The 14,374-nt window shown below is 38.3% G+C and overlaps 1 protein-coding gene across 7 annotated transcripts in view; it reads right to left on the bottom strand.

Moving 5' to 3' along the window:
• Positions 1–14,374, bottom strand: part of Ncoa2 (nuclear receptor coactivator 2) — a 255,666-nt gene that overhangs the window by 57,129 nt on the left and 184,163 nt on the right. For all 7 annotated transcript variants that reach the window (XM_090338929.1, XM_090338932.1, XM_090338930.1 and 4 more), the window contains one exon: positions 1,217–1,320. In XM_090338929.1, coding sequence (XP_090195055.1) covers positions 1,217–1,320 — 104 coding nt within the window. The remainder of the gene's footprint in view (positions 1–1,216; positions 1,321–14,374) is intronic.

Genomic DNA, 14,374 nt, shown 5'->3' on the forward strand with positions numbered 1-14,374 from the left:
GCTGCAGCTTCTGGCGATGCAGTACCTGTTCTCAGCCTCAGCCTATCATCAGCAGAGTAAATTACCCTGAGAACTGACATAATTTATGTCTCGAGTTCTGCGGTTTCTTGTTATATATTCACTGACATTTTTTTCCCTCTCGTCTTACTATAGCACATATCTTGAATTTTAATTTTAAAACAGGTACAGTAAAGCATTTTGAATTTTGTACAAGTTAGTAAGATAGGAAAGCTGGTGCAATAAATCCTCAACAGTAGTTGAGGATCTATACTTCTCAAAGTTAATACGAGGCAGTTATGGTCAGCCATCAACTATGTTTTATCTTACATGTTCCTTCTCTTATTTCAAGTTTATTTTTTGAAATTAACCAGCATATTTGAAAAAACATACATAAAAAGCACAATATTCCTCTCTTTGGTTCTTGAGTTCTAATCTTAGGTACATGGTACACATAAAACTTAAGATTGGGAAATATTTCAAATTAAAATGTATCATAGAATGTAATAGGATTTGCAAAATGTTTTTCAAAAGTGAATAGCAGCGGGAGGGAAATGGGGACCAAGACATGTGAAAGGGTATCAATGTATGTAAATTAATGTACCTTCTATCTGGCAAATATCATGTAACCCTTCTATTAATTACAATAAAAAATATATGAAAAAAAAAGTGAATAACAGCCAGGCACCTGTGGTTTACATCTGCAAACCTATCTCCTGAGAAGGTTGAGATCTGAGGATCAAGGTTTTATGTTAGCCAAGCAGGAATGTTTGTGAGATTTCTTTCCCCAACTAGGAACCAAAAAAAAAAAAAAAAAAAAAGCCACAAGTAGAGCTGTGCCTCAAGTGGTACAGTGCTAGTAGCCTTGAGCAAAAAAGCTAATGGACAGCCCAGGTCCAGAGTTCAAGACCCAGTACTGATGCATGCGTGTACACACACACACACACACACACACACACACACACACACACACACACAACAAAGCAAAATAATGAGTGCTCAGGTGGTAATTTAAAGTTGTGACTTTCTGTTTTCATTTAGTTCATCCAATTCTACGTTGTTAATTTCAAACTTATTACTGGAAGAGCCAGGCCATAGACATAATACGTACGCACATATTAGTACTGGTGTACATTCTACTCTAATTCACCTGAAATTAAGTCTAACCATGTGAAGATCAATAAAATTTGAATAAGAGAAACAAGTGAGGAAGTGATACCTCCAGCATCATAGGCCCCAGAGCATCCTTGTCGATGACACCCTGCCCCGTAGATGACACGTCTGACTTCTGCACTTCATCTATGTTGGCAGCTGCTGCTTTCTCTGCAACAAACATAAGTACAAATTAAATGATGGTACTATTTCAAGGATAGAGTGACACAGAAATATTTTTATTTTAAAGATTTAAAAAAATCTCTAGTGGGATTAGATGTGGTTAAAAGAGAGTACACTCTCACAGCTCCTAACCAGGAGAGACAGCTGGCAGCAAGAGCTAGGCATTAACTTTTCACCTCCTGAACCTGTGGCTTGGATCCCTTTTCTGGCTGAAGAGAAAATGAGTTGAGAGAATTTGTGCTAGTCCCTGGCAGGCATTTTTTGCCAGATTACAAAACCACTATATACTATTGCACAATTAAGAGTTTACTCAAGAGATTCCCTAAACTAGGAAAAAGGAGGGTTGGTCTGTTGCTCTCAGTTTAAGAGCATTAGCAGGGATATATCTGCACACATCTAAGAAGAAATAGAGTCCTAACCAGCTATGTTCCCACATGATATTCTAGGAGGTCAGCCTTGCCTCTTACTATACCATTTCTGCTCACATTGACATTTAAAGAGACCAAGCAGACATGTTCCCTGGCTTGTTCAAAAGGCTTAATGATTTAAAGTAGAGGGAAGAGGGCCTTTCTAGTATAATACTCAAGACCAGTAGCTATGCTCTGATCTGCTACAGAGCTGCATCATAAAGCTCCAACACTGAAACGCAAGGGCCATGAGACATCCCACAAGGATGTCTCTCTCATGGGAGAAAGAGATGCATACTTATCAACAACATATGTATAAACTAGTTATTTCAAGAGCATCACAAAAGCTTACAAAATAACGTATCTATCACCAACCTTGTAGAAAGCAACACAAAAACATGCCAATTATTTGTAAGTGAATAAATTATTCTGTTTATACTGCATGTGAACATTTTACAATAAAGCTACTGTATTCACAGATTTATTAGTTTTGACAAAGTATAGTTAAAACAGTATTAAAAAATAAAATGAAAAAAATTTAGCCATGCTTATAATTCTAGCTACTGAGAAGGCTGAGAACTGAGGATAATGATTCAAAGCCAACTGGGACAGAAAAGCCCATGTGACTCTTATCTCTGGTTAACTACCAAAAAAAGCTGAAAGAGGAGCTATGGCTCCAGTGGTAGAGCACCAGCATTGAGACAAAAAGCTCAGGGACAGTGCATAGGCCCTGAGTTCAAGCCCCAGGACAATATAAAAAATTTTTAAATTCCCCCATGCCACATTTTGAAGCTTGGCTGATATAGTGCTCAGTCAGTTCTATGTATCATCAACTGTATTTAAATCATGGCATGATTGCCTTGCCCTGAATTTTGTGAAAATCTACCTCCCCCAAAGCAAACGTTACACAAGAACCAAGGTGAAAGTGAACACAGTCTAAACAAATTATAGAGAACAAATCATATTGTTTGAAAGACGGCATGGCAGAAGTGGGGCAGTGTTATAGGAAAAATGAATCATGGGGCTAAAGTTCAGCACTGAACTCCATGAATCCTAAGCACTCTTTCCTCAATGGCTATCTCCTGAGAACCACATATAACAAGGAACAAGATAACAAGGAGCTACTGTAACTAAAAAACAATTCAACATATTAAAACACACACAATCAACTGCTTCCATATTTTGATTTTTTTAAAAAAAAGATTTCATACAGTATTTTGAAAATCTATTAAGACTGATTTCTGGAACCTAGAGAAGAATTAAGGAATTATGTAGGTCCACCAAATTTTGCCAGTCTCATGATGGTAAGCCCTATCATTTGATACAAGTCTGGCTCACAGTAAGCCCCCTTTAAAGCTGCAGTTTCCTTGCTTGCCTTTGGTATATCAAACACTGAGTCAAGGGCATTGACTGAATTATCTTACTGTTTTTAAATTTCACAAAAACAGTAGATGAATTTAGAGCTTTAGAAAGATGATCAGACTCCCAAAATGTCTAGTAATTGAGTCCCTAAAAGACTCAAAAGCCAACTATCATGATAAGTCATTCTTTTTGCTTTTTTGTCCCTAATAATTCAATCATGTAGCTTCCTCAACCATAGTAAGTCTTCATGTTTGGGCAATCTTAGCATTACAGTAACATGCTCAGGCAAAAAAATTAGGGTTTTGAGACATGCAGGATTAGTACCAAACCAGCACAGTATTTTTAGCAAATTTTAAATCAAGTATAATTTAAGTAAGGGCTTATATTTTAACTTAGGAGATACTTTAGTTACGATAAAATGTGTTTGAGGCATTACTGGGAAACATGGATAAAAAGATTACTCTGAAATATCATTTGTAACAATAAAATAAGGCCTTTATTACTATTAAACTGATAAATGTTCAAAAGGAAAGGAGCAGTAGCTAATACAAGTGTCATAGTTTGAGGGGCTTATGTCTTATTTGTCCTACACAGGACTACAAGGTTGGTCAACAAGCCCCTGGTAGAAAGCGGGAGCTTTAGACAGGAACGACACAATTAGAATTAAATGAATGATGAGGTCTTAACTGTAAGAAGCTAATTTTGAGTTCCAGGCAGAGAGAAAAAAAAAAAAAAAAACAGCTGGCCATGGCTGAAAACATTTTCTTCCTATGTTGTGGGATCTTGCATGAGGATGCAACAAAAAGACACATGGCAATGAATGTGTGGCATTAGTCTAAGCACTTAAAATATTGGCAAAAAAGCTCAGCTGGGCTGTAGCTCTAGGGATCACTTAAAAACAAAAACACTGAACATTTTCATCTGATCATTTTGAAAATTAGTGGGACACCGAACTTGAAAGAAAACTCCAAATGAGTCTGAAGATTGCAAGAGAACTTTGAACAAAACACTGCAATGCATACACAAATGCAAATTTCAGTACATTAGGAGAATGAGGACTTTTCATTACTTGTGATCTAACCAAGTAAAGCTAAAGAGATGAGGAATTCACACTTCTCACACATCTTGTTTGGAATATATTAATTTCTACGTAACTTGTTATCTATTCTTCTATTCTGAAGTTATGCTTTGGCTTTTTCTTCAATATTAAAAAAATCAATATGAAGTGATAGAAAGCACCCAGAAATATGGCCTCAATGATACAAGTGAAATCTAAATTAAACTAATTCTGCACGTATTTTAAGAAGTACCATCACTGCATCACTGTTCCGTAGAGCCTTGAAGATGAAAAGGAGGAGGTGGAGGATGAGGAGGAGGTGGTGGTGGTGGTGGTGGTGGTGGTGGAGGAGGAGGAGGAGGAGGAGGAGGAGGAGGAGGAGGAGGGGGAAAAGGTAGCAGAAAGAAGATGACTTTGGACATATGTTGGTATCTTGACAGAGCATTTCAGTGATGAGTATGTTGTTTTTTATGTAGGAGATTAAAAATAAGCTTAAATCCTTAAGATATATTTATATGCCTGTAAGTACCGCATTACTATACTAAAACACAGTTTGTTATTTTTAAATTAGGCAGTTTTCTCAGCGGTCACAAACTATATTTGGTTTTCTATATTTTGCATCCATTGACCATAAAAATAAATTTGGTTACAAAAATACCCTTTAGTAAACGCCAGAGTAGAGAGGTAGCTCCAGACTTTATGAAATCTCATTATTTTAGATGGAATTTTTTAAAATTGGAGAAAGATACTGGTTTGCAGTGCCTGAGAAAACGTATCTCCTCTATATCTTGACTTTATCATGTATCCTCACATACTATCAGCTATGTTAGAGAAGAACTCTGGTGGATTGAAATTTTCTTGTGGTCTTAGGGGACAAATTCAGGGCCTTGAACATGTGAAGCAAATGCTTATTAATCACTTAGCCCTTCAGCTGTACTTTGAGTATTAAACTTATTCTTTGTTGTTGTTGGTCCTGGGGCTTGAATTCAGGGTGTGTCCCTAAGATTTTTTGCTCAAGGTTAGGGCACTACCACTTGGAATAACAACCCCAACTCTGGTTTTCTGGTAGTTAATTGGAGATAAAAGTCTCACAGACTTTCCTGCCAGGCTAGCTTTGAATCGTGATCCTTAGATTTCAGTCGGCCTCTTGTGTAGCTAGGATTACAGACAGGAGTCTCCAGTGCCCAGCCAAAACTTATATATTTTTATCATTCTTGTTAAGGTGATGTACAGAGGAGTTACTTTTCTGTAAGTCAGGCAATGAGTATATTTCTTTTTTGAACAATGTTACCCTTCTGTTGCTTTTCCCCCAGTTTCTCCCTCCTATCAGAGTCCACAGTTACATGGTTCAATTTCCAAATAGTGTGGACTGAACAGCATGACTGCATTTGTTCACCTTTCCTCCCTCTGTTTTGCTTCCTGAAAAAGAAAAAAAGATCCCAAAACAAAAAACACCTCCCATGTTTCCATTTCCTGGATAAACTTATTCCTTTTAAAGAATATAACCCAAGACAGTAACAGTGAAAACGTGAACAATTATTTTCTTCTTCACTCAAAGGTATTTAAAAAATCTTAATAGCTATGATCTTTTTAATAGTAGTTTTACAAATAATGCCGATTTCTTATTAGACTGCCCTATAATATCTTTTCCTAACTATTCTTTCTGGGTGGTTGTTTCCAGAGTAATCTCTCCTGGTTCCTTTCTCCATTTGTCTGAACTCCAGAAATCCAATACCAATTAAGTAGATTTCCAGTGCTAAAGAAAGAACAAAACCCCATGTCTTCAGGGACTGTAATAAGATGAGTCATGCCACACACTGGGGGTAAGGGAGAATCATTAATATTATATTCCATATGTTTTTCATAAGTAATTATTATTTGTAACTTTTCTCAGAACAAGGAATGGGAAGCATTTTATTGTTAGGAACAGGACTGATATTACAATATAACAATATAAGCGACAGTATTTTTTTTTTTGCTAGTTCTGCCTGGGCCTCTGAACTCAAGTCCTGAGCACTGTCCTTGGGCTTTCTCAGGTTTAGAACTTTACCACTTAAGCCACAGTACCACTTCCGGCTTTTTTCTATGTTTATGGTACCAAGGAATCAAACCCGGATCTTTGTGCATGCTAGCAAGCGCTCTACCACTAGACCAAACTCCCGGACACTAAACTACTTTTTATTACTGGCATTCATTTGACAGTAAAATTCTAGTTTTCTGATGAAAATAGCAATAAATCAAGATTTGACTTTTAGATATTAATAAATGGTAAGGTATTTTAAAAGACCTTTACATATTCTTTTTGTTTTCTTCAACTCTGTGTTATCATATTTCTTTTTTCTTTTTTGCCAGCCTGGGGCTTGAGCTCAGTCAGGGCAAGTGCTCTTCCACTTCTGGCGTTTTCTGAGTATGTGGTGCCAAGGAATCGAACCCAGGTCTTCATGCATGCTAGGCAAACACTCTACCACTAGGCCAAACTCCCGGCCCCATCTTCTGTACATATTCTTAAGCATCACTTACTGTGTTTTGATTCGTAGCAGGGAGGCTTGCATGTTTGTTTTTACACAGATATACCAAAATCATAAATACTACCAGAATAGGGTGCCATCCTTAAACAGAACAGGGTGCTATCATTTGAATTCCAGCATAGCAGTGGCAACCACCTGTGATTACTTGAAGTCTATATGACATTTAATGTCTGTCCATTATGGAAAGTGATGCATTATTATGGTAGAAATTAGTACTTTCTTTCCTTTCTTTAAAATCACCTAAGAGGCCAGGAGTTTGACCTAGTGGGAGAGTGATTGCCTAGCAAGCACAAAGGCCTAGGTTTGATTCCTCGGTACCACATACAGAGAAAAGCCAGAAGTGATGCTGTGGCCCAAGTAGTAGAGAATCACTTTTGAGGGAAGCCCAAGGACAGTGCTCAGGCACTCAGTTCAAGCCCCAAAACTGGAAAAAAAAAATCACCAGGAAAAGGCTATAGTAAGTTTGTATGATATTAGTCTATACTTAAAAAAAAAAATCAGAAGTTGCTGGAAGTGGGGGCTCATGCCTGTAATCCTAGCTATTCAGGAGGCTGAGATCTGAGGATCATAGTTCAAAGCCAGCTGGGGCACTAAAGTTCATGAGACTCTTATTTCCAGTTAACTACTAGAAAACCAGAAGTGGCACTATGGCTCAAGGGGTAGGGTGTTAGCCTTGAGCTGAAGAACTCAAAGACAATGTCCAGGCCCCGAGTTCAAGCCCCACAACTACTGCTATGTTCTTACCGCCCTCACCCCCCCCAAAAACCCAAATACACAGAAAAAAAATTGCAGTTTGTGTTTAGGTATCTTTGCCATGAAAGCCAATTAAAAGTTTAAGTCATTTTATGTTTGGTCAAGCATGAAGAGAAGTTGCATTTATTGAAGTTACATTATTTAAAGCATTAGAATCTTTGACTAAAATGAACCCGATTCATTTGTACAGGTTTTATAATAAGTTCCCTTGATTCAAAATGAGAATCATTAACCCAAAAACTTTTCAATTTTTCAGTGGACTGACATCAAACACAAGTCTAATGCCCCCCACAACATATAAGATTCAACTGGGAATACACCTACAATCCCCATTTTTTCTTGCATTTAGGAACTGTATGGTTTCAGGAGAGGCGACTAGCAAATTCAGCAGCAATGAAATGTATGCAGAGCAAAGTTACTGAAACAATGACAGTAGTTTCAGGCCGCACACAACATATTAAATATTACAGATAAAGTTATGTAGTATTTCAAAGGTTCTAGAAGGTAAAATGAGAGAATTATGCATCTGCAACAAACTAAAATTAGAAAAGCTGCCATATGGCTCTGTGAAGCCAGCAGCACATTCTTATTCATTAGGAAGCATTCTGCTAACATAAAAACACAAGGCCCTTCCTTTGCTCTCCAAATGTGTTTATCTTTTCAACATTAATGCACTATATATCATTGAGCTGCTGAAGTCTCCCGCCGTGCATATTAAAAACGTGCAGCTGCACTTTCTTTAGTAATGGGAGGAACCTAAGTCCTATGTTGCTTCCCTCTCTAACACTGAGCTTCATGCTACTATATCATGATTTCCTCTGGCATGAAAATCAGTAAAATTAACAAATCTGAAGGATATCTCCACCCAGCACTACTTCAAGGAAAGCAACAAACCTGGTTTCATTTTCGTCAATGGTGAGACATGACTACTTAAATAGATCTCACAGTCATGTCACAAACTGAAAATTTGCAGGCCTATACTTATTAAAAGAGGGATAGTCAGTTATTTGAACAGACTCAGGCAAAACTGGCTAGACACTGTTTTCTGTTTTCTGCTCATAAAAACTATCACTCATTCTGCAGTCACATTTATTTTTGTTTAGTGGTCGATATATAACCTGGCAATCACAAGGCAAGAACCCAAGGAAACAGTTTTCAGAAGTGGCCCAAATGACTGAATGAAAAGGCAATAGGCATGTATACCAGTAAGTTTGCTATGGCAGCACTAACTCATTCACTGTGGTCATCTGACTCTACCTTTATCGACAGCATGAAAGAAGACCAAATAGCCAGGAAAACTGCTCATAAGAATACATTCCAATTCACTAGGCTCAACTAAGGTTTTAGAAGGTATCTGAACATGTAATAATCATGACTTATTCAGAAATAATAAAAATGGCTTCTTTCAAATACATACATGATTCAAATGCAATGCCAAAAAATGATGCAATAGGTTCAAAATACTTATGAGAAAAATGGAAATTATAATTAAAATTGTATCTTAAAGACTTCAGTCTCAATATTATATTTTACCAACTAACTATATGCCTTTTTACAGGTATGGCAAACCTCAAGTCATACCATTCCTGCTTTACTACTCAGCAATGCTAATGCTTATCTACTCAAATACAGTACATTTCTGAAAGATTTCAAAATTCCAACAGTTCTACTGGCATGCATGTTCTTATGGCATTTTTTTTGGGGGGGTGGGCAGGGCTAGTATTACATTTAAACTCAGGACTCCATATTTGCTAGGAAAGAGTTCCCACTTGAACCATCCCTAAAGCTCCATTTTTTTTTTCCTTCAGGTTATTTTTTCCATAGGCTCTTATTTTGTGTACTTCCTGTCTATGTAGCTGGTAGGTGTTACATGTACTATCTCAGAGGCTGCAAGGAGTGTAGTGGCTTTTTGTTGTGTGGCATATAGTGGTTGCTCGTTACTGAATTGTTTCCCAGATGGAACTGAAATGAAATTCAATTTGACTAAGATCTCAAGATCATAAATGTCTCTACCACTGATTTTTATTTTTTGAATCAGAGTTATTAGATAGAGATTGGATGAGAAAAATAAGGTTATATCATATATGCTAAGGGCATCAGGATAATTCCCAGTGGTCAGGACACTGGACAATGAGACTGGAAAGAAGAAATATCACCAATCCCTTTAAAACACCAGACAGAGGTGTTTTAAAGAAACTGACTTTATTCATCCAAATTGCCATCTAGGAACTTATGACCCACTTCATGTAAAAAAAAAAAAGATAGTTTGAGTAACGCAAGTTTATTATAAGACCGACTGCTTTGAATAAACCATAGGTAAGCATTGTAGCTCAGTGGTAATTTGACTGTGTTCCTCCATTCTTTGTGCTTCAAACCTACTAGGGAAGATTTTCAAATGGTCACATTTGTAATGAAAGACAAGTTTAAAAGGGAAAGGCAGCCCTTTCTTCCCACTCCTGCTGGGAACAACAACCCTGGCCTATGGATAAGGTTATCTGAATTGGGGGAGTCATCTAGAAGATGTGATCAGCTACAGAAAATGATCAAAATTCTCCGAGACTGGAAAATTTAAAAGTGTGTACCAATGACTATAATAGAGGACATCATGAAGATGTCTACCAAAAAATGAGTAATGGTTATTCAACTTCTTTATCCTGCAGCTTGAGCCCTGCTACCAGTTTTCATAGCATCAGCCTATTTAGAGGGGTGCCTCCCTGGACACCAAGATCCCCAAACCACCCTGGCCCGATCCTCATTTGTTCTTACTGTTACGTGTCTTGCTCTCTGATTCTGGCAGCCCTGCTTGTTTTGCTCCCTACATGATCTCTTCCAGCTGACCATCTCTTCCTTTCAGGTTTCCTCTGCAGCACAGGACCTGATGTCATTCTACAGACTGCTTGCTACAACAAGTACTATGTGGATTTCTTCCAGCTTTCCCATTGGGAACCTATGGCTATAGCTCCTGTTGTCAGTTCCCAGTTCTAATGTTCTAGTCTGCTATAGCAATCATGGGAAGATCTCACCAGCATGTGTTTTAAAACACAGGTATTGGGGCTGGGAAGGTGGCTTAGTGGCAGAGTGCTTGCTAGTATGCATGGAGCCTTGGGTTCATCCTTAGTACGACACACACACAGAAAAAGCCAGAAGTGGTGTTGTGGCTCAAGTGGTAGAGCACTGGCCTTGAGCAAATGAAGTTCAGGGACAGGACTTATGCCCTGAGTTCAAACTCCAGGACTGGTGAAAAATAAAATAAAAAATAGGTATTCCAGGGCCAGGAGTTTGGCTAGTGGTAGAGTGCTTGCCTAGCATGCACAAAGATGCGGGTTCAATTCCTTGGTACCACATACATATGGCTCAAGTGGTAGAGCATTATCCTTGAGAAAGCCCAGGGACAGTGCTCAGGATCTGAATTCAAGCCCCAGGACAAGCAAAAAAAAAAAAAGGCAGGTATTTCAAATGTTACAGAGTTTGAATGAAGAGGCTGTGTCTGGCTTCCACTTTCATAGCCATTGCAGTACAATGAGCTGCACAAAGACAGCAGTGCAGAGGTGAGTGAGAGCCAGATGGCACTGAGCGACAATGTGCCTCTCAGAGAAAAAAACTAAACATGGGCAAAGGAGATCCTAAGAAGCCTAGAGGCAAAATGTCATCATATACATTCTTCGTGCAAACTTGCCAGGAGGAGCTCAAGAAAAACAACTTTGGTCACTTTCTCAGTTTTCTAAGAAATGCTCAGAGAGGTAGAAGACTGTCTGCAAAAAAAGTTAGGAATTTGAAGACATGGCCAAGGTGGACAAGGCTCGTTAAGAAAGAGAAATGAAAACCTACATTTCTCCTAAAGAGGAAAACAAGAAGTTCAAGGATCCCAATGCAGTCAAGAGGCCTCCTTCGGCCTTCTTGTTCTGTTCTGAATATCACCCTAAAATCAAAGGGGAACATCCTGCTTTGTCTATTGGTGATGCTGTGGAAGAAAAATGGGACAGACGCGGAACAACACTGCTGCAGATGACAGCAGTGAGCTGTCATCTTATGAGCAGGCTGCTAAGCTGAAGGAAAAATACGAAAAAGGATATTGCTGCCTACTGAGCTAAAGGAAAACCTGATGCAGCAAAAAGGGGGTTTGTGAAGTCTGAAAGGAGAAAGAAAAAGAAGGAAGAAGAAGAGGAGGAGGAAAATGAAGAAGATGATGATGAATATCAAGTTGGTTCTAGCACAGTCTTTTTTTTTCTTGTCTATAAAGCATGTAACCCCCCTGTATACAATTCACTCCTTAAAGAAAAAAAAAGTTGAAATGTAAGGCTGTGTAAGATTTGTTTTGGAACTGTAGAGTATCTCTTTTTGTATAGTTAACATACTACCAAACCAAATGTGTCTTTAGATAGCCCTGTCCTGGTTGTCTTTTCAATAGCCACTAACCTTGCCTGGTACAGTATGGGCGCTGTAAATTGGCATGGAAATTTATGGCAGAGTCTTGTTGATGTGCAGCATAAATTAGTTATATATGGGGATGGTAGTTTTTGTTTTGTTGCCAGTCTCGGGCTTGAGCTCAGGCCTGAGCACTGTCCTGTGACTTTCTCAAAGCTAGAGCTCTGCCACTTGAGCCTCAGTACCACTTCCAGCTTTTTATATATATATATATATATATATATATATATATATATATATATATATATATATATATGTGGTACTGAGGAATCCAACCTGGGTCTTTGTGCATGCTAGGCAAGCACTCTACCACCAGGCCAAACTCCTGGGCCCTGGTAGTTTTTTTAATCTCCAGTTGTCTGACATAGCTTACACGAAATAATTGTTCTGTTAAATGAATGCCACTCTGTAATTGCAAAAAAAAAATAAATAAAGTTGCATCGGGCTGGGAGTTTGGCCTAGTGGTAGAGTGCTTGCCTAGCATGCATGAAGACCTGGGTTCGATTCCTCGGTACCCCACATACATAGCAAAAAGCTGGAAGTGGTGCTGAGGCTCAAGTGGTAGAGTGCTAGCCTTGAGAAAGTCCAAGGACAGTGCTCAAGCCCTGAGCCCAAGCCCAGGACTGGCAAATAAAAAAAAAATAAAGTTGCAGCTGTTTTGTTGACATTCAGAATGCTTCTAAGTAAATACAATTTTTTAAATTTTTTTTTTAAAAAGCAAGTATTCACAATGTAATGTACCTAATGCAAAAGTGGATAGTGGAACAGAATCATCCAATTGACAATGACAACATTAAATTACTCTAAGTCCTATCATCTAAGTAGAAAAAAAACAAAAGAACAGATAACAATACAAGAACTTGGTATGTGGGTATACAGAGCACCGTGGCTCTGTTGGCTCTGGCCAACTAAAAAGGAGCATTGGCAGCTTCTTCACAGGCAAGAGAGTCCAATTCCACAGAATAAAGTAGTGGCTGCAAGATCTGAGGCCAAGCAGCTCTCTGAAAAAGATACTATTGACCCAAACCTGAAGCATCTGCTTCCTGAGTCATAGATCAGGAAAAGAAAGATCTAGCAAAAACTTACAATCTAATATCCCCTCACAGCTAAAATTCTCTAAAATTCTCTAATAGCTAACAATTTGGTGTAGGCCTGGTACTGGTGGCTCATATCTATAATCCTAGCTACTCAGGATAATTATGGCTCAAAGCCAGATTGAGCAGGAAGTTCATGAGACTCCAATTAAGTGCCAAAAAAGCGAGAAGCAGAACTGTGGCTCAATTGGTAGAGTATGAGCTTTAAATATAATAGTTCAGGGACAGGGCCCAGGCCTTGAGTTCAAGTCCCATGACCAGCACACATATACACTCAAAACTGGTTTAGTCTGGATCAACTCTGCAAGTTGATAACTAAGACAAAACTCTGAAGAAATCCTAGGTGAGCATTTAAGGACCGCCTGAGATCTGAGGTACTCTGAACAATTACTGTAGGAAAGTACCATTTGTCAGTTGGCAATTGCCATTATGTATTGGGTTATGCTCCTTCTTTGTATGCTTATATTCTTCCAGCTTCACAAAATTTTGTTCTTATTTTCTAAACTGTTATAAACCTTGTATGGGAATGGGAATATATAATAGATAACACACATGTACACATACAACACAAAGGATGTATCTAAAAATCCTTAGTCTATAGAAATGAAAGGAAGAAACCCGAAAGTTTAGTGCCAGGATTCAAGAAAGGATGAGTAAACAAGTGTATAGTTCTAGGAGCTGATCAATCAGAAAGTCTGACTGCTAACAGTAACTCCAAAATAACTTTCAAAAAGTATCATTTTTACAAAACATAGAAAGTAATGTTTATTCTGTTCTAATGCTTCAAATAGTTTTCAGATTTTTTTTCCTTTATTTTATTCAGTCGTGGGGCTTGAGCCTAGGCACTGTCTCTGAGCTCTTTTGGTCAAGGCTAGTGCTCTACCACTTAGAACTACAGCATTCCTTCCAATTTTCTGGTGGTTAATTGGAAATAATAGTCTCACCGACTTTCCTGGCTTTGAACTGTGACCCTCAGATCTTAGCATTCTGAGTAGTTAAGATTACAGGAGTAAAAGCTACCAGTGGCCATCATAGTTTTCATTTTCAACTCACCATTTACACATACATTCAAAATGGCATTAGTCTTTATGAACTTGGCACTGACAAGGCTATTCACCAACCAACTAGGGCAAAGTGCTGTGAGGAGCAAAGCAGTTAGGATTTGTCTTCTGACTCTCTTCAGGCAAAGAGCAGTCAGCTGGGCCAGTCTCAGGCTACTAACACTGATGTGAGTACAGACTGGTTAAAAGAATAGGTTGATTCATTCTGAAGACCTAAAATGCCAAAATATTAACTGCCCCCAATCCCAGCAACAAAGTTCACTTTAATTAAAACAGTAAACAAAATGAAGACTGGGAAAACAATCCATGAGGAGATCTTCCTAATTGGACACAAAATGATGTTTCACAAGAGCTT

The sequence above is a fragment of the Megascapheus bottae genome, chromosome 9 (assembly GCF_031878675.1).
Source record: "Megascapheus bottae isolate mThoBot1 chromosome 9, mThoBot2.hap1, whole genome shotgun sequence".
Taxonomy (NCBI): Eukaryota; Metazoa; Chordata; class Mammalia; order Rodentia; family Geomyidae; genus Megascapheus; species Megascapheus bottae.